Source organism: Myxocyprinus asiaticus, chromosome 31, assembly GCF_019703515.2.
Source record: "Myxocyprinus asiaticus isolate MX2 ecotype Aquarium Trade chromosome 31, UBuf_Myxa_2, whole genome shotgun sequence".
In the NCBI taxonomy this organism is placed as follows: Eukaryota; Metazoa; Chordata; class Actinopteri; order Cypriniformes; family Catostomidae; genus Myxocyprinus; species Myxocyprinus asiaticus.
In genome coordinates, this window is record NC_059374.1 from 390,271 (window position 1) to 417,793 (window position 27,523).

The window sequence follows — 27,523 nt, forward strand, 5'->3', positions numbered from 1 at the left end:
CCACATAACTTTAATCTTGCTCCACATAACTTTAATCCTGCTCCACATAAATTTTAATCCTGCTCCACATAACTTTAATCCTGCTCCACATAACGTTAATCCTGCTCCACATAACTTTTACATTGCTCCACATAACTTTAATCCTGCTCCACATAACTTTTACATTGCTCCACATAACTTTAATCCTGCTCCAAATTATTTTAATCCTGCTCCACATAATTTTAGTCCTGCTCCAAATAACATTTAATCATGCTCCACATATCTTTTAATTGTGCTCCACATAACTTTAATCATGCTCCACATAACTTTAATCTTGCTCAACATAACTTTTAATCCTGCTCCACATAACTTTAATCCTGCTCCACATAACTTTAATCCTGCTCCACATAACTTTAATCCTGCTCCACATAACTTTTAATACTGCTCAACATAACTTTAATCTTGCTCCACATAACTTTAATCCTGCTCCACATAACTTTTACATGGCTCCACATAACTTTAATCCTGCTCCACATAAATTTAATCCTGCTCCACATAACTTTACTACTGCTCCACATAACTTTTAATCCTGCTCCACATAACTTTAATCTTGCTCCACATAACTTTAATCTTGCTCCACATAACTTTTAATCATGCTCCACAACTTTAATCCTGCTCCACATAACTTTAATCTTGCTCTACATAACTGTTAATCCTGCTCCACATAACTTTAATGTTGCTCCACATAACTTTAATCCTGCTCCACATAACTTTTACATTGCTCCACATAAATTTAATCCTGCTCCAAATAATTTTAATCCTGCTCCACATAACTTTAATCCTGCTCCAAATAATTTTAATCCTGCTCCACATAACTTTAATCCTGGTCCACATAACTTTTAATCATGCTCCACATAACTTTTAATCGTGCTCCACATAACTTTTATCATGCTCCACATAACTTTTAATCCTGCCCCACATAATTATTAATGCTGCTCCACATAACTTTAATCTTGCTCCACATAACATTAATCTTGCTCCACATAATTTTTAATCCTGCTCAACACATAACTTTAATCCTGCTCCAAATAACTTAAATCTTGCTCCACAACTTTAATCCTGCTCCACATAACTTTAATGTTGCTCCGCATAATTTTTACATTGCTCCACATAACTTTAATCCTGCTCCAAATAATTTTAATCCTGCTCCACATAACTTTAATCCTGCTCCACATAACTTTAATCCTGCTCCAAATAATTTTAATCCTGTTCCACATAACTTTAATCCTGCTCCACATAACTTTTTATCATGCTCCACATAACTTTTAATCGTGCTCCACATAACTTTAATCCTGCTCCACATAACTTTAATCCTTCTCCACATAACTTTTACATTGCTCCACATAACTTTAATCCTGCTTCACATAACTTTAGTCCTGCTCCAATTAACATTTAATCATGCTCCACATAACTTTTAATCGTGCTCCACATAACTTTAATCATGCTCCACATAACTTTAATCCTGCTCCACATAACTTTTAATCCTGCTCCACATAACTTTAATCCTGCTCCACATAACTTTTAATACTGCTCAACATAACTTTAATCTTGCTCCACATAACTTTTAATCCTGCTCCAAATAATTTTAATCCTGCTCCACATAACTTTAATCCTGCTCCACATAACTTTAATCCTGCTCCAAATAATTTTAATCCTGTTCCACATAACTTTAATCCTGCTCCACATAACTTTTTATCATGCTCCACATAACTTTTAATCGTGCTCCACTTAACTTTAATCATGCTCCACATAACTTTTAATCCTGCCCCACATATTTATTAATGCTTCTCCACATAACTTTAATCCTGATCCACATAACTTTAATCTTGCTCCACATAACTTTAATTCTGCTCCACATAACTTTTACATGGCTCCACATAACTTTAATCCTGCTCCACATAAATTTAATCCTGCTCCACATAACTTTACTACTGCTCCACATAACTTTTAATCCTGCTCCACATAACTTTAATCTTGCTCCACATAACATTAATCTTGCTCCACATAACTTTTAATCATGCTCCACAACTTTAATCCTGCTCCACATAACTTTAATCTTGCTCTACATAACTGTTAATCCTGCTCCACATAACTTTAATGTTGCTCCACATAACTTTAATCCTGCTCCACATAACTTTTACATTGCTCCACATAAATTTAATCCTGCTCCAAATAATTTTAATCCTGCTTCACATAACTTTAATCCTGCTCCAAATAATTTTAATCCTGCTCCACATAACTTTAATCCTGGTCCACATAACTTTTAATCATGCTCCACATAACTTTTAATCGTGCTCCACATAACTTTAATCATGCTCCACATAACTTTTAATCCTGCCCCACATAATTATTAATCTTGCTCCTCATAACATTAATTTTGCTCCACATAATTTTTAATCCTGCTCAACACATAACTTTAATCCTGCTCCAAATAACTTAAATCTTGCTCCACATCTTTAATCCTGCTCCACATAACTTTAATGTTGCTCCGCATAATTTTTACATTGCTCCACATAACTTTAATCCTGCTCCAAATAATTTTAATCCTGCTCCACATAACTTTAATCCTGCTCCACATAACTTTAATCCTGCTCCAAATAATTTTAATCCTGTTCCACATAACTTTAATCCTGCTCCACATAACTTTAATCTTGCTCTACATAACTGTTAATCCTGCTCCACATAACTTTAATGTTGCTCCACATAACTTTAATCCTGCTCCACATAACTTTTACATTGCTCCACATAAATTTAATCCTGCTCCAAATAATTTTAATCCTGCTCCACATAACTTTAATCCTGCTCCAAATAATTTTAATCCTGCTCCACATAACTTTAATCCTGGTCCACATAACTTTTAATCATGCTCCACATAACTTTTAATTGTGCTCCACATAACTTTTATCATGCTCCACATAACTTTTAATCCTGCCCCACATAATTATTAATGCTGCTCCACATAACTTTAATCTTGCTCCACATAACATTAATCTTGCTCCACATAATTTTTAATCCTGCTCAACACATAACTTTAATCCTGCTCCAAATAACTTAAATCTTGCTCCACAACTTTAATCCTGCTCCACATAACTTTAATGTTGCTCCGCATAATTTTTACATTGCTCCACATAACTTTAATCCTGCTCCAAATAATTGTAATCCTGCTCCACATAACTTTAATCCTGCTCCACATAACTTTAATCCTGCTCCAAATAATTTTAATCCTGTTCCACATAACTTTAATCCTGCTCCACATAACTTTTTATCATGCTCCACATAACTTTTAATCGTGCTCCACATAACTTTAATCCTGCTCCACATAACTTTAATCCTTCTCCACATAACTTTTACATTGCTCCACATAACTTTAATCCTGCTTCACATAACTTTAGTCCTGCTCCAAATAACATTTAATCATGCTCCACATAACTTTTAATCGTGCTCCACATAACTTTAATCATGCTCCACATAACTTTAATCCTGCTCAACATAACTTTTAATCCTGCTCCACATAAATTTAATCCTGCTCCACATAACTTTTAATGCTGCTCCACATAACTTTTAATGCTGCTCCACATAACTTTAATCCTGCTCCACATAACTTTAATCCTGCTCCAAATAATTTTAATCCTGTTCCACATAACTTTAATCCTGCTCCACATAACTTTTTATCATGCTCCACATAACTTTTAATCGTGCTCCACATAACTTTAATCCTGCTCCACATAACTTTAATCCTTCTCCACATAACTTTTACATTGCTCCACATAACTTTAATCCTGCTTCACATAACTTTAGTCCTGCTCCAAATAACATTTAATCATGCTCCACATAACTTTTAATCGTGCTCCACATAACTTTAATCATGCTCCACATAACTTTAATCCTGCTCAACATAACTTTTAATCCTGCTCCACATAAATTTAATCCTGCTCCACATAACTTTTAATGCTGCTCCACATAACTTTTAATGCTGCTCCACATAACTTTAATCCTGCTCCACATAACTTTAATCCTGCTCCACATAATTTTTAATCCTGCTCCACATAACTTTAATCCTGCTCCACATAACTTTTAATACTGCTCAACATAACTTTAATCTTGCTCCACATAACTTTTAATCCTGCTCCAAATAATTTTAATCCTGCTCCACATAACTTTAATCCTGCTCCACATAACTTTAATCCTGCTCCAAATAATTTTAATCCTGTTCCACATAACTTTAATCCTGCTCCACATAACTTTTTATCATGCTCCACATAACTTTTAATCGTGCTCCACTTAACTTTAATCATGCTCCACATAACTTTTAATCCTGCCCCACATAATTATTAATGCTTCTCCACATAACTTTAATCCTGATCCACATAACTTTAATCTTGCTCCACATAACTTTAATTCTGCTCCACATAACTTTTACATGGCTCCACATAACTTTAATCCTGCTCCACATAAATTTAATCCTGCTCCACATAACTTTACTACTGCTCCACATAACTTTTAATCCTGCTCCACATAACTTTAATCTTGCTCCACATAACATTAATCTTGCTCCACATAACTTTTAATCATGCTCCACAACTTTAATCCTGCTCCACATAACTTTAATCTTGCTCTACATAACTGTTAATCCTGCTCCACATAACTTTAATGTTGCTCCACATAACTTTAATCCTGCTCCACATAACTTTTACATTGCTCCACATAAATTTAATCCTGCTCCAAATAATTTTAATCCTGCTTCACATAACTTTAATCCTGCTCCAAATAATTTTAATCCTGCTCCACATAACTTTAATCCTGGTCCACATAATTATTAATCTTGCTCCACATAACATTAATTTTGCTCCACATAATTTTTAATCCTGCTCAACACATAACTTTAATCCTGCTCCAAATAACTTAAATCTTGCTCCACATCTTTAATCCTGCTCCACATAACTTTAATGTTGCTCCGCATAATTTTTACATTGCTCCACATAACTTTAATCCTGCTCCAAATAATTTTAATCCTGCTCCACATAACTTTAATCCTGCTCCACATAACTTTAATCCTGCTCCAAATAATTTTAATCCTGTTCCACATAACTTTAATCCTGCTCCACATAACTTTTTATCATGCTCCACATAACTTTTAATCCTGCCCCACATATTTATTAATGCTTCTCCACATAACTTTAATCCTGATCCACATAACTTTAATCTTGCTCCACATAACTTTAATTCTGCTCCACATAACTTTTAATCCTGCTCCACATAACTTTTAATCCTGCTCCACATAACTTTAATCTTGCTCCATATAACATTAATCTTGCTCCAAATAGTTTTTAATCCTGCTCCACATAACTTAAATCTTGCTCCACATTTTTAATCCTGCTCCACATAACTTTTAATCATGCTCTACAACTTTAATCCTGCTCCACATAACTTTAATCTTGCTCTACATAACTGTTAATCCTGCTCCACATAACTATAATCCTGCTCCAAATAACTGAAATCCTGCTGCACATAACTTTTAGTGCTGCTCCACATAATTTTCAATCCTGCTCCACATAATTTTTAATCCTGCTCCACATAACTTTAATCCTGCTCCACATAGTTTTAATCCTGCTCCACATAACTTTAATCCTGCTCCACATAGTTTTAATCCTGCTCCACATAACTTTTTATTCTGCTCCACATAACTTTTAATCCTGCTCCACATAACTTTAATCCTGCTTCACATAACTTTAATCCTGCTCCACATAACTTTAATCCTGCTTCACATAACTTTAATCCTGCTTCACATAGCTTTAATCCTGCTCCACAAAACTTTTTATTCTGCTCCACATAACTTTTAATCCTGCTCCACATAACTTTAATCCTGCTCCACATAACTTTAATCCTGCTCCACATAACTTTAATCCTGCTTCACATAGCTTTAATCCTGCTCCATATAACTTTTAATCCTGCTCCACATAACTTTTAATCCTGCTCCACATAACTTTAATCCTGCTCCACATAACTTTAATCCTGCTTCACATAGCTTTAATCCTGCTCCATATAACTTTTAATCCTGCTCCACATAACTTTTAATCCTGCTCCACATAACTTTAATCCTGCTCCACATAACTTTTAATCCTGCTCCACATAACTTTAATCCTGTTTAATCACATAACCTTTTATTAAACATAAATCTGATAAATCTGATTGGCAGTTGTTTTGTTTGTAATTATAAGGGTCTTACATAAAAAGAAGACAGAAACAACATTAAATAAATAAATATTGATTTGTACATAATAAGTGTTTTGTGAAAATTGCAATACAACAATAATGATTTTGTATTATTTAGTTTTAAGGTTTAACTGCAGTTTGTTTGATTAACAGAGTCACTTGGAGGAGACACAGAAAAAATAAAAACAGAGAATCCAAGAGAGTGAGAAAAAGATTGAGGAGTTGAGAAGAGCTGTGGAGTCTCACAAGGTGAGTTTTGAGAAGAGGAAAAGAGAAGTTTCAGACTCAGTTGGGTCACAGGCTGTGTGAGGTGTTAGTAAGAGCTGATTGTAATGTGTGTGTAACAGCGCTCTGCACAGACAGCAGTGGAGGACAGTGAGAGGATCTTTACTGAACTGATGCACTCCATTGAGAGAAGACGCTCTGGGGTGACACAGCTGATCAGAGATCAGGAAAAAGCTGCAGTGAGTCGAGCTGAAGGACTCTTGGAGCTACTGGAGCAGGAGATTACTGATCTGAGGAGGAGAGACGCTGAGCTGGAGCAGCTTTCACACACACATGATCTCATCCAGTTCCTGCAGGTAACACATCTCATCATTACTATTCATCACACTGAAGCCTCATGAGAACATCATACAATCATTGCAAATACAGAACAGATACAGTCGGTGTTTTATCAGATCTATTTAATTTAATCATGACAGTATAAATTGTAACTGTAGTGGAGGTGATGAAGGTTTTCTGTTGTTTTTCTGTATCAGTCTTTCTCTGCACCTCCTGGATCTCCAGTCTTACCCAACATCACTGTCAGTTCTCTTCTGTCTTTTGATGAAGTGATAAAATCTGTCTCTCAACTGAAACAACAACTGGAGGATTTCTGTAGAGAACACATGGAAAAGATATCTAACAGAGGTAACAGATATTCATTTACTTTCAGAGATCAATTTTACATAATGTAAATAAATGAAAATGTACATGAATTATGTCTGTTTATTCTCATAGTCACAGACATTAAAATTATCACTGATGAACCCAAGACCAGGAATGAACTTCTACAATGTAAGTCACTATGAAAACACACACACACACATACACACGCTCACACACTCTCACTCACACACACATCCACACACACACAAACACACACACACACACGCTCACACGCTCACACACTCTCGCTCTCTCACACACACACGCTCACACACTCTCACTCACACACACACACACACACACACTACATATACTCACACTCTCTCACACACACACATGCTCACACACACAAACACAAGCACAAACACACACACACACGCTCACACACGCTCACACACACATGCTCACACACTCTCACACACACACTCACTCACACACACACAAACACACATACATACACACACACACACTCATACATACACATGCATACATACATACACAAACACACAAACACACACACACACAAACACACACATACATACATACATACACACACACACACACATAAACACACACAAACGCACAATTTGGATGGGAATTTATCTTATTTATTTGTAATGAATTTTCTCCCAGTTAGTGTAATTGTGTTTAAGAACACAATTTGTTGTACTGTGATGTATGGAGAAAATGAATCAGTTTATTGGTTGACTTCATGTTGGATCATGATGTATAGAATACACTATATGATGCTTTTGAAAGTAAAGAAATGTTTGCAGTCCCCCCGGGCTGTCTTCCAGGTGGAGCGCCTGCTCTGCCTTGCCGCGAACAACCCTGCCCGGGCATGGTAAGTCCAGTCATCCCCCTGGTGCCACTGTCACAGAGGCTGGAGGCCTAGTTGGAGCTCTCCAGCCCCTCACGGTGGCTCATCAGGACTGAAGACCTTCAGACAGAATGTAGCGGTGCCAGTGAAACAATTTCAGAGGCTCCTGAGGCATATGGAATCCTCGGTGGCAGTTCTCCCCCTTGGGTTGATGCATATGAGACCACTTCAGCACTGGCTACAGACTCAAGTCCTGAGGTGGGCATGGCACCATGGCACCCGGTGTGTGACCATCACGCCACTGTGCCGTCAGACTTTCAGCCCTTGGTGGGACCTGGCATTCGTGCGGGCCGATGTTCCCCTAGAGCAGGTCACAAGGCACATCGTGGTCATGATGGATGCCTTGAACTCGGGCTGGAGCACCGTGTGCAATGGGAAGGCAGTGTCTGGGCTCTGGACGGGGCCCCAACTCCAATGGCACATCAACTGCTTAGAGTTGCTAGCAGTATCGCTGGCCCTGAGGAGGATCCGGCTGTTGATTTAGGGCAAGCATGTGTTGGTCCGAACCGACAACATGGTGACCGTAGCGTGCATAAACCTACAAGGCGGCGTACGCTCGTGTTGCATGTCGCAACTTGCCCGCCGCCTCAGCAGACCTTGAAGTCAGCAGACCTTGAAGTCTCTGTGAGCCACTCACCTTCCGGGCACCCTCAACCATGCAGCGGACGCGCTCTCACGGCAGGTAATGCTCCGCGGGGAGTGGAGACTCCACCCCCACGTAGTCCAGCTGATTTGGGGTAGACCTCGCCTCCCAAGACTCCTCTCACTGCCCCCTGTGGTACTCCCTGTCTGAGGCTACGCAAGTGTGTATTTCCTCCTGTGAGCCTCATTGCACAGACTCTGTGCAAAGTCAGGGAGGACGAGCAGCAAGTCCTGTTCGTTGCGCCGTACTGGCCCAACCGGATTTGGTTCTCGGATCTGATGCTCCTGACAGTAGCACCTCCCTGGCGCGTTCCCCTGAGGCAGGACCTTCTCACTCAGGGGCAACGCACGCTGGCCTAGCAGGTCTTCCGCCAGCGGTGGTAGACACAATCACTCAGGCCAGGGCCCCCTCTATGAGGTGGCTGTATGCCTTGAAGTGGCGTTTTTTCTCTAAGTGGTGTTCTTCCCATGGGGAAGACCCACAGAGATGCACCGTCGGGTCTGTGCTGTCTTTTCTTCAGGAAGGGCTGGAGAGACAGCTGTCTCCCTCTACCCTGAAAATGTACGTGGCTGCCATAGCAGCTCACCATGATACACTGGATGGCAGTCCCTCACGACAGCGCAACCTGATCACCAGTTTCCTCAAAGGCACAAGGAGATCCTCCTAGACCGCGCCTGATCCCCTCTTGGGATCTCTCTGTGGTCCTACCTGCCCTACAGAGATCCCTGTTTGAGCCCCTGGAGCAGGTCGAGCTCAGCGCTCTGTCTCTGAAGACGTCCCTCCTGGTGGCGCTCAATTCCATCAAGAGGGTGGGGGACCTGCAGGCACTCTCTGTTACCAGCGAATGCCTGGAGTTCAGGGCGGCACATTCTCATGTGATCTTGAGACCCCAGCCCAGTTACGTATTCCCACAACTCCTTTTCGGGACCAGGAGGTGAAACTGCAAGTGCTCCCTTCAGAGGAGGAAGACCCAGCCTTGTCATTGCTGTATCCAGTTCACACCCTGCGCTTCTATCTGGACCGCACACAGAGCTTTAGATGATCAGAGCAGCTCTTTGTCTGTTTTGGAAGACAGCAGAAGGGGAAAGTTGTCTCCAAGCAGAGGTTGGTCCATTGGATTGTGGATGCCATTTCTCTCGCATACCAGTCTCAGGACTTGCCGTGCCCCTTGGGGGTCCGGGCGCACTCCACTAGAGGTGTTGCGTCCTCCTGGGTACTGGCAAGGGGGGCCTCTCTAGCAGACATATGCAGAGCTGCGGGTTGGGCTACACCCAATAGCTTTGCGAGGTTTTATAACCTATGCATAGACCCGGTTTTGACCCGAGTGTTATGTGGTAACAGCATGTAGACCGGGCGGCCGGTTGGGTGTACCACTTGCATTGCGTCTTTCCCCTTTTTCAAAGGCAATAATGAGGCTTTTTGTCCACAACAGTTCCCCATACCGGTGAACTCCGGATGCCTCTTTAATTCTTTAGCACTGTCCAGTGACGAACTCGGCGGAGGAGTAACGCCACCAGGCCCAGTACTCGTGGTATTCCCCTTTTCAGGTGAGCCCGTGTGCTTGGGCTCAGTGCTCCATGCGTGGTGATTCCCCTTTGGCAATCCCATATGATGAGTTTCCACTGTTCGGTTTCCCCCTTGGGTGAAACCTGTGCTTCCCCTTGTCAGAGCTTTCTCTGTCTCGGCCACTGTGCTGTGTACCTTCTCTGTAGTTAGGGTCCTCCTGTGGTATCATTCCATATGTGTATTTCCCCGTTGGTAAGTCCATGTGAGGTATGCTCCACAAGTTAACTCCCTCCGGCAGGATGTGGTCTCCATAGTGCTCTCCTTCCTGGAGAGGGAAGAGCATTTCCCAGCGCTATTCTAGAAAGTGCTCGGTGGGAGATTGCTTAACAGCAAATTAAGAAAGGTACCACCGGTAGCCTACTTGGGTAAGTGCCTTCTCCCCCCTTAACGGGACTAGGGAGACGCCTTACCTACCTCACTGGAAGGTCGCGACATGGTTGAGCGCTCACTGCAAGGCACGCAGCAGCTTGCCCATGTCCACTCTTACATGCCTCATGACACGGTTCAGTGCCTGCGGCATTTCCTATAGGAACCCCTAGTGTCACTACATCGACACAACATCGAGTGAGTGACAGACAGGGAACGTCTTGGTTACTGATGTAACCTCTGTTCCCTGATGGAGGGAACGAGACGTTGTGTCCCTCCTGCCGTGGTGCTGAACCGGCCGCTGACATGGCCTGGACTCTCTATCAGCTCCTCAGCATAAATTTGAATGAGTGATACACGCCATCTCCTTTTATACCTGTATGTCCGGTGCAGAGAGTGGCATGCAAATTCCACTTGCCAATTTTCATTGGCCTTTTCTGTTTTAAGCAAAGGTGATTGGGGCTCTCAAGATCGTACCCCTAGTGTAACTACATCGACACAACATCTCGTTCCCTCCATCAGGGAACAGAGGTTACATCAGTAACCAAGACGTATCACTCAGTTCGACACCTTGGAATTGTCCATTTATTTGAGTTCCTTGTCTGGTGACCTGTAAGCTCCTCCCTGAGGGGAGGTAGCCAGTCTCTGAAACTAGACTTGAATAACTTTCTGGCAAAGTCAAGACACAGTTGAATTCGTCTCTCTGCTAGAGTGCACAGTCCAAGGAAACAGAGAGCATCTGAGTACACTAAATACCTTTGACCAAGTATAATTATACAGACCCGTTTCTGCACACTTTCCAGCCTTTTAACTTGATCTGCAGTCAAAGAACTCTGCCAAACAGGAACTGCATACTCCAGCACAGGGCGCACATATCCTGTATAGATGGTAACCAGTTCAGAGTCTAGGACACCACATTTCTTTAACCAACAGAAAACAAAAATCTTTTTGTTGGTCGAGCTCAACAAGTGATCCACTTGTCTATCCCATCTCAAATCACTCTGGATGGTGACCTCCAGAACTTTAACAATGTCACAGACTTCCAAGACGTTCTGTTCAACAAAGAGTAATGGCCAAGCCGGTACCTGTCTCATACTAGTGACATGTAAAACCTTGCATTTCTTTGGGTTGAGTTTCATTTTGTGATCCTCTACCCAAACGTCAAGACCATTCAATGTCTGTTGGAGGGTACAGGGTAGTTGAGGATTCCACCTCTGAGCCATGGTCATATCATCCACATATTTCCAGTGGTCTATTTCATCCTGGAGAGCACTGTTGATCAGTGCTAGGAAGATTATGTGCCCTAATATAGTTCCCTGTGCGACTCCACATGAGGGGTATTCCCAATCAGAAAAATATCCCTGATAATGTACTTTCTGTCAGTCAATCAATGTTTTGAGGAATGAAGGGCAAAGAAACGGAAATTGGACAACAGATAATTGGAAAAGAGTGTTATGGATCTTAACCCCATTGAGCTTTTGTGGAATCAGCAAGACTGTAAGGTGCGTGAGAAGTGCCCGACAAGACTATACCACATCTATGGCAAGTGCTACAGGAAGTGTGGGGTGAAATATCACCTGAGTATCTGGACAGCTAGAATGTCAAGGATCTGCAAAGCTGTCATTGCTGCACATGGAGGCGTTTTTGATGAGAACTCTTTGAAGTAGTTTAATTTTTTTTCAAATTGTAATAATAATTTTTCATGTTATTAATGTCCTGACTATAAATTGTGATCAGTTGAATGCCATTTTGGTGAATAAATGTACCAATTTCTTTCCATAAGAGCAAAATCTGTACATTATTCCAAACTTTTGGCCGCCAGTGTACATAGAATAGAAATGTTTAACATACGTAAATGTAACCAATGATGGAAACATAGTAAACATAAATATACAACAGACAATGGGGGTTAGTGATGGGAAGATCGGATCATTTTACTGACTCGTTCAGCAAAACGAACGAATCTTTATTCAAGTCTTTTCATTCATTTGAGCAGAATTAAATTAAAATGTAACATTTTCAATAGCCAAATCCCCCCCAACATGTCTACTTACGCAAACTTTGATTATAGTCCCAATAAGGAAAAAATAATAATGCAGCCAAGGACAAATTATGAGAAAGATTAGTTCACCTCTGGAATCTTCTTGTCGGAGTCGTTCGTTCTTTTGTCACTTGACAGCTGTATATGTAGTGGCGGCTGGCCAATAGAGGGCGCTAGGGTGCCACCCCCCTGAGCCACACACACACACACACACAAAATAATAATAATAAATTATATAAATTATATAAATTGATATAATATAGTATGATTTGATATGATATGATATGATATGATATGATAGAAAATCATCTGTGCAAAATATATGCTTTCCCTACATGTCCCCCCTCTGCCTGTCCGCATGTCTGAAGTTCAGCTCTGGGGAGATAGAGAGGATCGCCCACAGGAGGCGGGTCTATGTAGCAATTTAGTCAACTGCTGATTCAAGATATTAACATATTCAAGATAGGACATAAAATTTAGCCAATCAGCATCTTATATCAATTATTTTATAGGGCATTATTTTATTGCCCCTAACGAGCCATTGCTAAAGTTAGGACTAGTCTGTAGGGGCGCCATTTTAACTACATGACAATGGTGAGCGCAATTATTACTGCTTCCAGGCCCAACCCTAACTCTGTAAAATCTCTCTTCCAAAGTCTGTTTGAGAGGAGAATTTTGGCGGAAAAACTAGAGGTGAAAGAGCTGGGCCCAGATCAACCTGACCTCGCAATCAGACAGCAGGCTAGCGAAAAAGGGAAGCTGTACATGCGAGGCTTCTCTCCTAGTTGGTACACCAAAAAGGCCTGGCTATGTGGGTGCGGTTATGCTAATGCATTATTTTGCTGCATGGACAGCTACGGGGGTGACAGATATGCAGCACCTGTCTAAGAAAGTAAGGAAACACGAGAACACCAGGGCACACATGGATAATTCTGTCAAGTTAGCCATATTGGGAAGAGTGAACATCGCTATACAGCTCGCACAAGATAACCTCCTAAAGTGTTTCCAGACCATCAGAGACTCTGGGAATGTTGATCCCGCAACTGTCAGAGAGGCTGGGGCTTTGTGAGGATGCTTGTAGATGAGGCTTTCTGTTTTTTCCTGGCATTGTTCCACAAGATCATGCCAAATGTAGACATGCTGTTCAACAAGCTGCAGAAGAGCAACATCGACCCCGTCTACATTAAAGCACTTATCCAGAGGTTCACAGGCAGCATGCTAATGATCAGGTAAATAACTATATTTACTATTGGGTGATAAAGCTGTTATTTTTAGAAAGATGAGTTGCTCACTTCCAGCAGTATGTAAAAGCCTAAATGTGCCTTGCCATTAAAGTGAATGATTGTCATAGAGCACATCACTTTATTTTTTATTTATTAACTTTATTTTTTGGACCAGGGCCTCCATTCCCTCTCTGTGTGGGGACAGTGCATCTGACCAGCAGCACCAGCCCATAAAGCGAAGGAGGATGCTGGGACCAGGAGAACAATAGAGGCTGGCTACAGAGGTTAAAAAAAAAAAAAAAAAATGAAACAGACACAGGATGGCATATTACCACAGCTGATTTCCGTCGAATGATGCAGCAGGCTGTCTGCAGTTTAAATTTGCATTCATATTTTTGTTCACTCCGTAGATTCCAGGTTTATGACAGAGCAGTCGCAAGCAGCATGATGATTTTTTGTCATCCACACATAGGAAAGGATTTCAGTGTATAATGCATCCTCACATGTAACTGAACATGTAGACCTTGTTTTGTTGGGGAAACCAATGGCAAGTTAAAGATCAGAAGTAAACATACTGTAAAGTGCGATTTAAGAATACTGTTAAAACCTTAATAATCATATAATTGATTGGACATAAGCATGTGTTCAGTCTGAATCACTTTCATCAAAATAGCTTTATTGTAAATTTAGGCTGATGATGTATATTTTACAGGTATGTGATACCATCCTGATGCATGCCAAAGAGCGGTTCTCCTTCACCCAGCACCTCATCAGCGCAACACTGTTGCATGGAGAGTTGTTCCCACAACACAGTGTGAAGTTGTACATTTACTGATGCAGCGCTTGAAACAACAGTGGAGGCGTACCCTATGCTGAACAAGGCCAAGCTCAAAACAAAACTGTCCCTCATCTATGAGAACAGTGAGTTCAAGTCTAGCAGTGGTGCAGTGCCTCTGTACCAGTTTTTCATTGAGAACAACCTTCAGAGTACTTTCTCAGAGACTGTCAGTCTTCTCAAGATCCTTATCACCACACCCATGACAACAGCAGAATCAGAGAGGTGCTTCTCTACTTTGAAGAGGATCAAGACCTTCCTGAGAAACACCATGACACAGGATCGCCTTAATGCTCTGGCTATGCTTTCCATGGAGAAGACACTTGTCAGGAACATTCCTGACTTCAGTAAGAAAGTCACTGAGAAGTTTGCCACTCAGAAGTAGAGAAGAGCAAAATTCCTGTACAAATAAGCTGTCAGGAAAACATGCAGGTTTTTTCACCACATTGAGTTTTCTTGTACATAGTTGTCCTCAGTCTCATTTGTTTAACTTGGTCATGGAGGCATCCATTTAATTGAAACTGGTAAATTAATTCCTCATAGACGTTTAATGAATAACCAGGTGTCAAGCAGATGTACTCAAACATTGACTGGTAGTGTACATATGTTCATGCTGAGCCCCAGTGTGGTGTTTTTGTGTATAGTTGACATTTTAAAATAAATCTAAAATAATTCCATGTGTAAGAGGTCAGTTGACATGACACAAGAAACAGAAAGATTAGTTCACCTCCTGAATTATCTGGTCCCAGTCGTTCGTTCTTTTGTCACATGACAGCCGTATACTGTATGTATAGCGTATAGGGTTAGGGTGACAAAAGAATGAATGACTCAGACCAAAAGAGTTGAAAGATGAACGAAAGATCAACTGTGTCTGTTTCCTGTACAGCGCCTATGCGGTTTTCACATAACAAACGAACGGAGGTTGCGCAATGCACATGCGCGGCCAACACAAAATGAATCATACATGAACGCCCATCACTAATGGGGGTATATATGAATATGTTTTACAGACAACACTTTGGAGGCTCAGAAGAGATCCAGAAGAAGGAAAGGTCATCTGGCCAATAAACAGTGAAAGAAGGCTCTAAAAGGCTCTCTTAAAGCTGCACATGACATCATCTGGTGATTCTCTAGATTTCCTGGAAAGAGGGATACAGAGACTGACTATATAAAGAATGATGGATTGATAGGCATCAATTTGAAATGTATAATTATCAGTATGAATACTGGTGTCTGTTCATTCACCCACCGCTTGTGTATATAGCCTATAGACAGAGATGTGATGCCATGTACAGTATTCAATGATATGCTTAGAATATGAAAACATGAGGCAATGCATGTTAGATCCAGTGTACACAAGACCTCTCTCTCCATCAGAACATATCCATATATCAGAGTTCTGTCTGATATCCAAAACCAGTCAACATCAACAGGTTATGTTAACTTACTCGCCTACCAGCCCAAGAGTCAGCAGGGGGAATATAGAAAAGGCAGGAGACAAAGTGATGGTAAAAATGAGCAGAGTTTATTGAATAATCTTAAATGTGTCTTTCTCAATGATCAGTCTCACTTTGTCTGACCAGCACTAATTCAACAAGTTTTACTATATCATGCAAAGTCAATGGACAATTTCTTCTTCACAACATCGTCCCATGACATTGAAGACATTGAAATTGAAACTCTTTATCTCTAACTTGTGAGACAATATAGCACACAACATAAAATTAAGGAATTTGACAAATAACAATATGAAAAGAGTAAAAAAATAAATAAAAAAAAGATTATATAAAAATGATATATGAATAATAAAATTATATAAAAAAATAGAAAGAAATTAAGACTTTGTATGTATGTACAGTATGTTTTAACACACACACACACACGCACACACACTAACTCACAAGCACACACACACACACACACACACACACACAGACTCACACATACACACAAACTCACATACACACAAACTCACACACACACACACACACACTACACACACACACACACACACACACACACACACACACACACACACACACACACACACACACACACACACACGACGTCGTACTGACCAATCAGAGTCAGGATAGATAGGACACGGCGTCGTATTGACCAATGAGATGTAGTGCAGACAGGACATGCGCGGATTCTCTCATTCATAAATATTGATCTGAAGGAGGCGTGTCTCAAAGGCTCAGTCGTTTTCTGATTGGTCAGGTTCGATGGGTCAAAGATAATAATTTATTTTAAAAGTTCAGTCTGTATTTTCACCTTTAACATATTTCATTATTCAGGTGTAAATAAATGTCCATGAGCAGCACGCTGACGGCACTGCCATGTGTTAACTGTTACTTTTCTCAACGCTGGTCAGGATGAACCAATCACAGTCGTTTGTGATTACTGGATAAGACGTAATTAAATATTTTTTATAGAAGAGTCCTTCCGCGAAATTGGTGCCTTTTCCAGTTCAAAAACATGATTTTAAAAATTTTTTAAACATTCTATTAGACAAAGAAGTCTTAATAAATTGCACTTTGCCATTTCAATATATCTATGCCTCTAAATAGTAAAGTGTTGACAGTTTTACATTTCCTTTAGCAATGACTTGATTTTTGCTCAAGGTGTTTATTAGAAAGAGAATTTAATGTTAACAATTCTACAAATATACACGTTTTAATTATCAGTTGTTTTCTGTACAAATCATGATATCAGGGAAGACAATCGTCTCCTACTGACAAACATAAAACAGAAGTATAAAAAAATAGGAGACACTTGTAAAGTGGAAAGAATGATGATGTTCTTACTGTTTACAAAATGTGTTTATATGCCAATACTCAAGGAGAAGTTGGAAACATCCTTTAAAAAGAAAGACGATGAAAAACACTTATATTTAATGTGTTAATAGAATTGCCTGCAAACACTCATGGTTAAAGTGTTTGTTTACACATATAAGTCACACAAGTCACTGATGACACAATGATCTTTGAAGTGGATTTCCATTTGTATGTCAGATATCAAAACTTTGAATGCATATTTTTAAGCGAGTAAACATTATAGTGTTTAATAAGATAAAACCCGTTAGCGCCACCTGCAGGAGAATGTCCAACAGGAAACAGTTACTATCCAGTTGCTCGTAATTCAACCCATGGAAGTATAATATATTCTGCATGCTTTCGCTTGTGTGTGTTTTCAGTTATAATGTATGTAATTCATGTCTTTATGTTTCTTCGAAACACGTGTGTTGTCTGGTGAAGATGACGTCATCAGTGTTGGCCACATGGTGGAGCGCATGTGTTGTGATCTGTGTTTCAGTGTATGTTCCTCAGTTTCATCATGTCTTCCAGCTGTCGTAGACCTGAACACAAGGCTCCTCCTGAGCTGGTGAGTGATAAAACATTATTACAGCTTTAATGTTCAATGTAGAGACACTGTAGATCAGGCATGGGCGACTTAGAAGGTGGTGAGGGCAACATGTTTTCTCTTTCTACCAAGGGCCTGTGTCGAATTCTGGTCAATAGTTGTAATAACATTATAGCCTGCATGCAATCTTTACATAATCCCTTTAACAATGAACTAAAACCAGTCCTCAGTCGTGTCCGACGGGCTGCCAGTTGCTCATACAAGCGGTGTTATTAGCCTCATACAGTATTAATCACCAGCTGTCCTGTAGAAACTAACACTGTAGATATAGACAATACAACATCTAAAGAATAGTTGATTAACAACAGTGTGATGATGAGCTGTTTCTGGATCAGTTGTGTTCTCTTCAGCTGGGTGAGGGATATTCATTTAGTTTCACTCACAATAACACTTTAATGAACATAAAAGCTGAGTATGAGCATTAAATGACGTTCATTGATTGTTGTGCCTTCATGAATGCAATACTTAACTAATTATAGATCATTGCTGGTGAATCACAAAATAAAAAACAAACTTATATATACCTTGAATCCACTGTAAGTCGATTTGGATAAAAGCGTTTGCAAAATGCATAAATGTAAATAAAAGTAAAGCTACAGGCACAGTTTAAAGTATTATTGATGTATGATAACTAACAACACATACATATTCATAAATACATTCAAATGCAATTCACACAAGAGAATGTATGGATCATAAGGCTGCCAGAATAATAATAATAATAATAATAAATACAAGCCCCCTAAATTGCCAATATGGCCTTTATGGCGTACAGGACCTAGAGGACCCTCAGATTGGCTGTGGTGTACTTTGCAAATGCACACTGGTTTACAAGTCACCCCAAGCAGGGTTCGAACCTGTAACTTTCCTATATTACCGCTCTGTGCACAATCCACTGAACCATGCTGCTTGTGGTTGACAGCCACCAGAGTGTCATACTATGCTGAAAATATACACAGCGGTTACCATGATCAACTTGATATTGAAATAACTTTTCAACAAAGATGAAAATCAAAATTCAGTTAGCCCTGCAATCATTCAGTAAGCTTATTACCCTCGCAATAAGTTTTGCGTTCCCTCGTGTTGTTTTATGTTCCCTCGTAATAAGTTTTGCGTTCAATCACAATCGTTTGCGTTCCCTCGCAATAAGTTTTGCGTTCCCTCGCAATAGTTTACGCTCCCTCGCAACAGTTTGCGTTCCCTCGCAATAAGTTTCGCGTTCCCTCGCGATGTTTTACGTTCCCTTGTAATAAGTTTTGCGTTCCCTCGCAACAGTTTGCGTTCCCTCGCAACAGTTTGCGTTCCCTCGTAATACGTTTTGCGTTCAATCACAATCGTTTGCGTTCCCTTGCAATAAGTTTTGCGTTCCCTCGCAATCGTTTGCGTTCCCTCGCAACAGTTTACGCTCCCTCGCAACAGTTTGTGTTCCCTCGCAATACTTTTTGCGTTCCCTCGCGATGTTTTGCGTTCCCTCGCGATGTTTTGCGCTCCCTCGCAATAAGTTTTGCGCTCCCTCGCAATAAGTTTTCCGTTCTCTCGCAATAAGTTTTCCGTTCCCTCATGATGTTTTATGTTCCCTCGCAATGTTTTGCGCTCCCTTGCAATAAGTTTTGCGCTCCCTCGCAATAAGTTTTGCGTTCCCTCGCAATAAGTTTACGCGTTCCCTCGCAGTAGTTTACGTTCCCTCATACTAAGTTTTGTGTTCCCTCGCAGTAGTTTACGTTCCCTCGTACTAAGTTTTGTGTTCCCTCGCAATAAATTTACCATGGTTTTACTACAGTAACCATTATTTTAATGATATTTGTAGTGAAACCATAGTGGTAATACATGAAAACAAAAACTATGGTAAAAAATCATAATTTTGTGTGTATCATGGTTTTACTATTCAAATAGCATAGTTTAACTTTGGTTTTACTATAGTAATGTTGTGGTAACGCTTTCAAATAAGATTACATTTATTAAAATTAGTTAGCATGAACTAACAATGGATAATACTTTTACAGCACTTGGTTAATGTTAATTACGACATTAACACATTTTTAAAATCAAATGTTGTATATCTTAACATTAGTTAATGCACTATAAACTAACAATGAAAATGTTTATTTTTATGCATATAATAAATATTGAAAAAATATTTTGTTTGTTATTAATGATGCCTAATGCATTTACTAATGTTAACAAATGTAACCTTATAATAAAGTGCTATCAAAATTGTAGACCGTAGTAACTTTTTTGGCAGAAAACATGGTTTTCTATAGTAATATTATATGATTGTTGTAGGCTAACCTACAATTTTTATTTTAAACCATGGTTTAATACAGTATACTGTATCAATATATAATAGTAACCATGGTTTTAATCTTGTGGTTACCATAGTTTTACTACAAATACCATGGCTTTTGTGAAAAAATCAAAACAACCAAAAAATTGATTTTTATTACCATAGTTTTTGTTTTTCTGTATTAGTACTATAGTATTACTAAGAATATAAAGGTGAAAATATGGTAATTTTAGTCAAATCATTTATTAAAAATAGTAGAAATTGACATTTTTATGAAAAGGCATATTTTGTTCAGGTTATTTGGACAAACCCTGAGAAAAACTTCTGATATTCGTGACTTAATTATTCATGATATTAGTAAATATATATTTTTGCATTGACTTTTTTTTTTTTTTTTTTTTTTTACTTTAAATGAGTGATTAAGTTGTGTACATATTTGAAGACATTACATACATTTTGTAAAAATGCTATAAAGGTTTTTCAGGAGTTTATGAAACCAAAATGAACAAAGATTACATTTTAATGAACTTGACACATGTGATTTTAAACTAGATATTTAAAAGATTTTACAGACAGCATACTGTGTAATTTAGTGTTCATTGAATATGTTACATAACCCTTACCTTTTACTTGACCTTATGTACAGAATATGTTGTTTAGATGTGTCAGGTGATCACTCAAATACATTTAAATATGTTTGCTGATTTGCTGATTGATTTGTTGTTTTTATTTATTTACAGTTCTACAATGAGGAAGAGGCCAAAAAATACTCGCAGAAGTGAGTGTACATGATGATGAAGCGTTCAGTGACTGTGTAATATCTCATGATCATGTTGTAATATTATTGTGTGTGTTGTGTAGTTCTCGTATGATAGAGATTCAGACGCAGATGTCGGAGAGAGCCGTCGAGCTGTTGAATCTTCCTGAAGATCAGTCGTGTTATCTGCTGGATGTGGGGTGAGAATCACACTGAACGTTTAACACACGCTTGACTTCAGAATACTGTGTTTACATGTCGTATTACCATGTTTCATCTGTCAGCTGTGGCTCTGGACTGAGTGGAGATTATTTATCTGAAGCGGGTCATTATTGGGTTGGTGTGGACATCAGTACAGCGATGCTGGGTGAATGCACACACACACACACACACATAAACACACACACACACACACACACACACACACACACATGTTGGTGCAGCTATCATTATGAGGACTCTCCATAGACATAATGATTTTTATACTGTATGAACTATAGATTCTATCCCCTAACCCTAAACACACACACACACACACACACATACACACACACACACACACACACATACACACACACACACATACACACACACACACACACACACACATGTTGGTGCAGCTATCATTATGAGGACTCTCCATAGACATAATGATTTTTATACTGTATGAACTATAGATTCTATCCCCTAACCCTAAACACACACACACACACACACACACACACATACACACACACACACACACACACACACATGTTGGTGCAGCTATCATTATGAGGACTCTCCATAGACATAATGATTTTTATACTGTATGAACTATAGATTCTATCCCCTAACCCTAAACCTAACCCTCACAAAAAACTTTTTGCATTTTTATATTTTCAATAAAACATCGTTTAATGTTTTTTTCCCTTGTGAGGACCACCCAGAAGGCCCTCACAACCAGAAATGTCCTCACAGAACAGGTTGATTCTCAATACTTGGTCCTCACAAGTATAGCTAAACCTGTACATACATACATACACATGCACACACAAACTAACGCACACACTCGCATACATACACGCATGCACACATACACGCACTCACGCTCATACACGCACTCACACGCTCACACAAACACTCAAACTCGCACATACAAAAACACTCACGCACATACACACACAAACTAACACAAACTCGCACACATACACACTCACACACATACACTCAAACACACACTCACACAAACACACATACGCATGAATATGTGCTCAGTACAGTTGTGTTGTGTGTTGTGCAGATGTTGCATTGGACAGAGATGTGGAGGGTGATGTGGTGTTGGGTGACATGGGTCAGGGTGTCCCGTTTAGACCTGGAGTGTTTGATGGCTGTATAAGGTACAGATCTGGTCAGAAACTCTAATAATATAACTGATTGTGAGCACACATATGAGATCTTTGTTGTTATGTTCAGTATTTCAGCACTTCAGTGGTTGTGTAACGCAGATAAGAAAACTCACAGTCCTCCAAAGAGACTCTACAGGTTCTTCAGCTCGCTGTACTCATCACTGGTGAGTTACACATCATCTACACGAGTCTTTATTATCTGCTGAGTCATGACTGATCTACATGAGTCATTTATCAAACACAAAAATAAATACAACAGCTGTCTGAATATGCCCCTCTTCTGCTGTTGGTCAGATAAACAGATAGTCCTGCCCCCAACTCACCCCATTGGTTGAGTGAATGTTATTGTCTCTCAAAACAAACAGAGGAATTTTCTTAGAGTGTGTTCACACTTGTAGTTTGGTTCTCTTGGTCCTCTTGGTCCAGACCAAAAAAGAAAATGATACATTTAGTCCTGGTTCGCTTAGCGTTCACACTGGCATTTTTAAACTGAACCTAAAGATACAAAACAAAAGGCATCAGGAAAAAGTCACAACCTGATTGGACAGCTTTTATGACGTATATTTTGCGACAGAACTTGCCGAACATCCAAAACAATGCTGGCTGCTGGGCGAAATGCGCTCATTGGATTTATATATGTATATATTGTGGTATTTTTACCAGCGGAGAACAAACGAAGAGCTAATAAAATGTGTAAAGGAGTCAATAAAGCACCAGGAATTCCTCCATTGCACACACAAGCAAAGATATGCTTCAAGGACGGCTGACGGCAGTTCAATACCTATACCGAACTGTAATGTGCAACATAGCTCCTATGATGAGAAGAACCAGGTATGCTTGAGGTCGGTATTAGGCAAATTACTTCCTGTTTTTGGTCTGTTTAGATGTCTTTGGTCCATGTTGCGTTCATATATCAATCGAACTGCACCAGAGTTCGTTTGGAAGCGGAGTGAGACCCACTATTCAGACAGTTCGAATGGCAGCGTTCACACTTGTTCAAATGAACCGCACTAACAGAGCAATCACAGCAGAGTTCGTTTTAATCTAACCAAACCTGCTAAGTGTGAACACACCCTTTGTGCCACAGAGACACAGTGTTTACAGTTTTCAAGAAAATGAAGCTATGAATGTCTTATAATTGTCTCTGCATATTCAACTGGGATACAACAAAGTATTTAATACTGAAAAAAATACATCAGCATTAAAGAAATAGTTCACCTATACATAAATTCTGTCATCATTACTTGCCCTCATGTCGTTCAAAACCTGTGTGAGTTTCTTCAGTGAAACACAAAAGGAAATGTTTTAATGATTGTGACTCACTTTAAAGGTTTAAAATGGAGCCAGAAGTGTCATAAAAGTAGTCCATGTAACTCTTGCGTCATATTCTGAATGTTTACAAACTAAACAATGTGTTCGGTTATAACTGAACTATACAGTGTCAAGAAAAAGTATGTGAACCCTTTGGAATTAGCTGGTTTTCTGCATTAATTGTTCATAAAATGTGATCTCATCTTCATCAAAGTCACAAGTGTAGACAAACACAATGTGCTTAAACTAACAACACACAAACAGTTATACTCTTTCATGTGTTTATTGAACACATCCCATTAAACATTCACAGTGCTGTGAAAAAAGTAAGTGAACCCTTGGATTTAATAACTGGTCGATCTTCCTTTGGCAGCAATAACCTCAACCGAGTGTTTCCGGTATCTGCGGATTAGACCTGCACAACATTCAGAATTTTGGACCATTCTTCCTTACAGAACTTTTTCAGCTCAGACATATTCTTAGGATGTCTGGTGGATTTACTTCGGTGTCTTGGGTCAGTGTCCTGCTGCATCACCCAACTTCACAGCCGCCCTTATATTATCCTGTAGGATATCTTGATAAATTTGGGAATTCATTTTTCCTTTGATGATGGCAAACGGCCCAGGCAAATCATGATACTCCCTCCACCGTATTTCACCGTCGGGATGATGATTTCATGTTGGTATGCGGTGCCCTTTTTACACCATACATAGTGCTGACTGTTCTTCCCAAACAATTCAACCTTAGTTTCATCAGTCAAAAAACATTTTTCCAGTAGCGTTGTGGAGTGTCAAGGTGGTCTTTGGAAAACTTCAAGTGCGCAGCAAAGTTTTTGTTGGAAAGCTGCGGCTTCCTTCATGATGTCCTGCCATGAACACTATGCCTGTTTAATGTTTTCTGTATAGTAAACTCATGAACAGAGATGTTAACCAGTTCCAATGATTCCTTCAAGTCTTTATCTGTAACTCTAGGGTTATTTTTTACCTCATTGATCATTCTGTGGTGTGTCCTTTGAGTCATCTTGGCTGGACGGCCACTTCTAGTGAGAGTACCCACAGTACTAAATCATCTCCATTTATAGACAGTTTGTCTAACTGTGGACAGATAAATATCTAAGCTCTTCCAGATAATTTTGAAACCCTTTCCAGCTTTATGCAAAGCAACAATTCTTCTGCGATCTGTTTTTTGTGAGGCATGGTCCACATCAGCAGATGCTTCTTATGAAAAGCAAACTCAAAATGTTTGAGTGCTTTTTATAAGTCAGAGTACCTCTAACCCACACCTCTAATCTCGCTTTATTTATTGGATGCCAGGTTTGCCAACTCCTGACTCTAATTAGCTTTTGTTGATGTCATTAGCCTAGAGGTTCACTTACATTTTCCACAGCACTGTGAATGTTTAATGGGATGTGTTCAATAAAGACATGAAAGAGTATAACTGTTTGTGTGTTGTTAGCTTAAGCACATTGTGTTTGTCTACACTTGTGACTTTGATGAAATGAGATCACATTTTATGACCAATTAATGCAGAAAACCAGCTAATTCCAAAGGGTTCACATACTTTTTCTTGCCACTGTATGTGTGAATTATTATTCTTTTTTTTTTTCACGGCTTTTCTTCCCTATAAAATTATTTCTCAAACTGACAGGAAGCACGTAGTCCTTTATAAACAATATGAGATGATAAACTGACTGTTCTTGTTGTAGGCGAGAGGAGCACGTGCTGTTTTTCAGATTTACCCAGAAAACTCAGAGCAGGTCAGTGTTTCATGAACACAGTTGTGTGCTGTTCACTTTAATCCTGTCAGAGGAACAAATGAATAAAACGTGAGTTGAGATGTAGTTGTGTTGTTTGTGTGGTCAGTTGGAGTTGATCACATCTCAGTCCATGAAAGCCGGATTCACAGGAGGAATGGTGGTGGATTATCCCAACAGCAGCAAAGCCAAAAAGTACAAACTGCATCTGTTATTATCATTCATCAACACAAATATATTTAATCATCATAATGAATGACTTTATAATCTTCACCTCTTTTTCAAAGGTTTTTTCTGTGTTTGTTTGCTGGTGTATCAGGCGTTTTACCAAAGGTATGTACTGCATCAGTGTGAACACATGAAAGCACAGGTAACTTTGTGTGATGATTGAATGATTTGTGTTGATTTCAGGGTTTAGATTCAGAGAGTGCCGACAGACGAGTGTCAAACCAAGTTCAGTTCACAGCGCAGAGGTACACACACACACGTGCACGCGCGCACACACACACACACACACACACACACACACAATTTACACTTGTCACCATCTGCTCCTGTTAATTAAAGGTCCCGCTTTAAAGCGATGAAGGGAAAGTCTGTGAAGAAGAGTAAAGACTGGATCATGGAGAAGAAAGAGAGACGCCGTCGACAGGGGAAGTATGTCTCACATACTCTACTTATAAACATCTTTAATACTGAACTATCTCACAACTGCTGCTTGAGTTTCATATTAACACATGTAGAAGAGAATGTGTGTTTTACTGGTCACTGCTCAACATTATTTTAAGCTTTTCACCATTTTTTTTTTATCCCATTTTCTCCTCACTTTTGAATGCCCAATTCCCACTACTTAGTAGGTCCTCGTGGTGGTGTGGTTACTCACCTCAATCCGGGTGGCAGAGCATAAATCTCAGTTGTCTCTGCTTTTGAGACCGTCAATCCGCGCATCTTATCATGTGACTCGTCGTGCATGACACCGCGGAGACTCACAGCATGTGGAGGCTCATGCTACTCTCCGTGATCCACACACAACTTAACACATGCCCCATTGAGAGCAAGAACCACATTATAGCAACCACGAGGAGGTTACCCCATGTGACTCTACCCTCCCTAACAACCAGGCCAATTTGGTTGCTTAGGAGACCTGGCTGGAGTCACTCAGCACACCCTGGATTCAAACTCGCGACTCCAGGGGTGATAGTCAGCGTCAATACTCACTGAGCTACACAGGCCCCATTTTTTTAATCACTTAAAGTCAATAGTCTTGTGATGTGACAAATTAATTTTATAAATAGTTACAATATTCCACGTAGTCTCTCATTAATTACAAGTTCATTATTGTCATTTGCCTTGGAGGAAATGATGTCACTTTAAAACGTAATTGTTTGTACTTCACCTCTCAGCTGTGTGGTGTATTCTTTGTTTTCTCAGGGACGTAAGAGCCGACACCAAGTACACGGGACGTCACAGGAGACCACGCTTCTGACACGTCTCAACATCATGTGCATTCATGTGCTCAGGATTTCTCCAGTTTACAACACATTTATATTCTTACAGACTGATTTACAGGCTTCTTGTTTCTAGAAGATCATGTTGATCCACATATTGCAGGAAATCAACAACATCTGCAAAGAATTTTAATCTGAGTTCATTTGTGTTTATAACATTAACAGAATTTAATCGATTCAGAATCACTCATAATAAATACTGCAAACAATGTATATATTATGTTTACACTGCTGTGGTTGTTGTTGTGAAACTTAAGCAAATATGATTACTTAAAAAGAATTCAAATAAACAAGAATGAGTAAAATCATGAATCACTTTTTAAAGGGAGTTTTATTTTCTGTTTGCAAGGGCTGCATCTC

General features: G+C 39.6%; 2 protein-coding genes across 2 annotated transcripts; both read left to right on the forward strand.

Annotated features, from left to right (window-relative positions):
• The first annotated feature begins 6,365 nt into the window (after positions 1 to 6,365).
• On the forward strand, positions 6,366 to 13,756 carry LOC127421970 (uncharacterized). The gene is made up of 5 exons (XM_051665235.1): positions 6,366 to 6,501; positions 6,600 to 6,833; positions 7,014 to 7,164; positions 7,255 to 7,311; positions 13,533 to 13,756. Exons 2-5 carry the CDS (start codon positions 6,651 to 6,653, stop codon positions 13,745 to 13,747), a joined length of 606 nt encoding a protein of 201 aa, XP_051521195.1. The 5' UTR covers positions 6,366 to 6,501; positions 6,600 to 6,650; the 3' UTR covers positions 13,748 to 13,756.
• A 4,116-nt stretch (positions 13,757 to 17,872) lies between these two features.
• On the forward strand, positions 17,873 to 27,475 carry bud23 (BUD23 rRNA methyltransferase and ribosome maturation factor). Its single transcript, XM_051665218.1, has 12 exons — positions 17,873 to 18,123; positions 21,187 to 21,224; positions 21,308 to 21,403; positions 21,488 to 21,570; positions 22,486 to 22,582; positions 22,659 to 22,755; positions 25,608 to 25,658; positions 25,765 to 25,850; positions 25,943 to 25,988; positions 26,067 to 26,128; positions 26,223 to 26,312; positions 27,087 to 27,475. Exons 1-12 carry the CDS (start codon positions 18,058 to 18,060, stop codon positions 27,139 to 27,141), a joined length of 867 nt encoding a protein of 288 aa, XP_051521178.1. The 5' UTR covers positions 17,873 to 18,057; the 3' UTR covers positions 27,142 to 27,475.
• Positions 27,476 to 27,523: the final 48 nt, after the last annotated feature.

What these genes read in the sequence shown, in the direction of transcription:
- bud23 (XM_051665218.1), top strand. Translation starts at nt 18,058, where the DNA reads ATGTTCCTCAGTTTCATCATGTCTTCCAGCTGTCGTAGACCTGAACAC. An exon ending in CATCAGTACAGCGATGCTGG is followed by an intron (nt 21,571 to 22,485) that starts GTGAATGCACAC and finishes TGTGTTGTGCAG; the next exon opens with ATGTTGCATTGGACAGAGAT. An exon ending in GTTCAGTTCACAGCGCAGAG is followed by an intron (nt 26,129 to 26,222) that starts GTACACACACAC and finishes TGTTAATTAAAG; the next exon opens with GTCCCGCTTTAAAGCGATGA.
- LOC127421970 (XM_051665235.1), top strand. Translation starts at nt 6,651, where the DNA reads ATGCACTCCATTGAGAGAAGACGCTCTGGGGTGACACAGCTGATCAGA. An exon ending in ATCTCATCCAGTTCCTGCAG is followed by an intron (nt 6,834 to 7,013) that starts GTAACACATCTC and finishes TTTCTGTATCAG; the next exon opens with TCTTTCTCTGCACCTCCTGG. An exon ending in CAGGAATGAACTTCTACAAT is followed by an intron (nt 7,312 to 13,532) that starts GTAAGTCACTAT and finishes CTGCATGGACAG; the next exon opens with CTACGGGGGTGACAGATATG.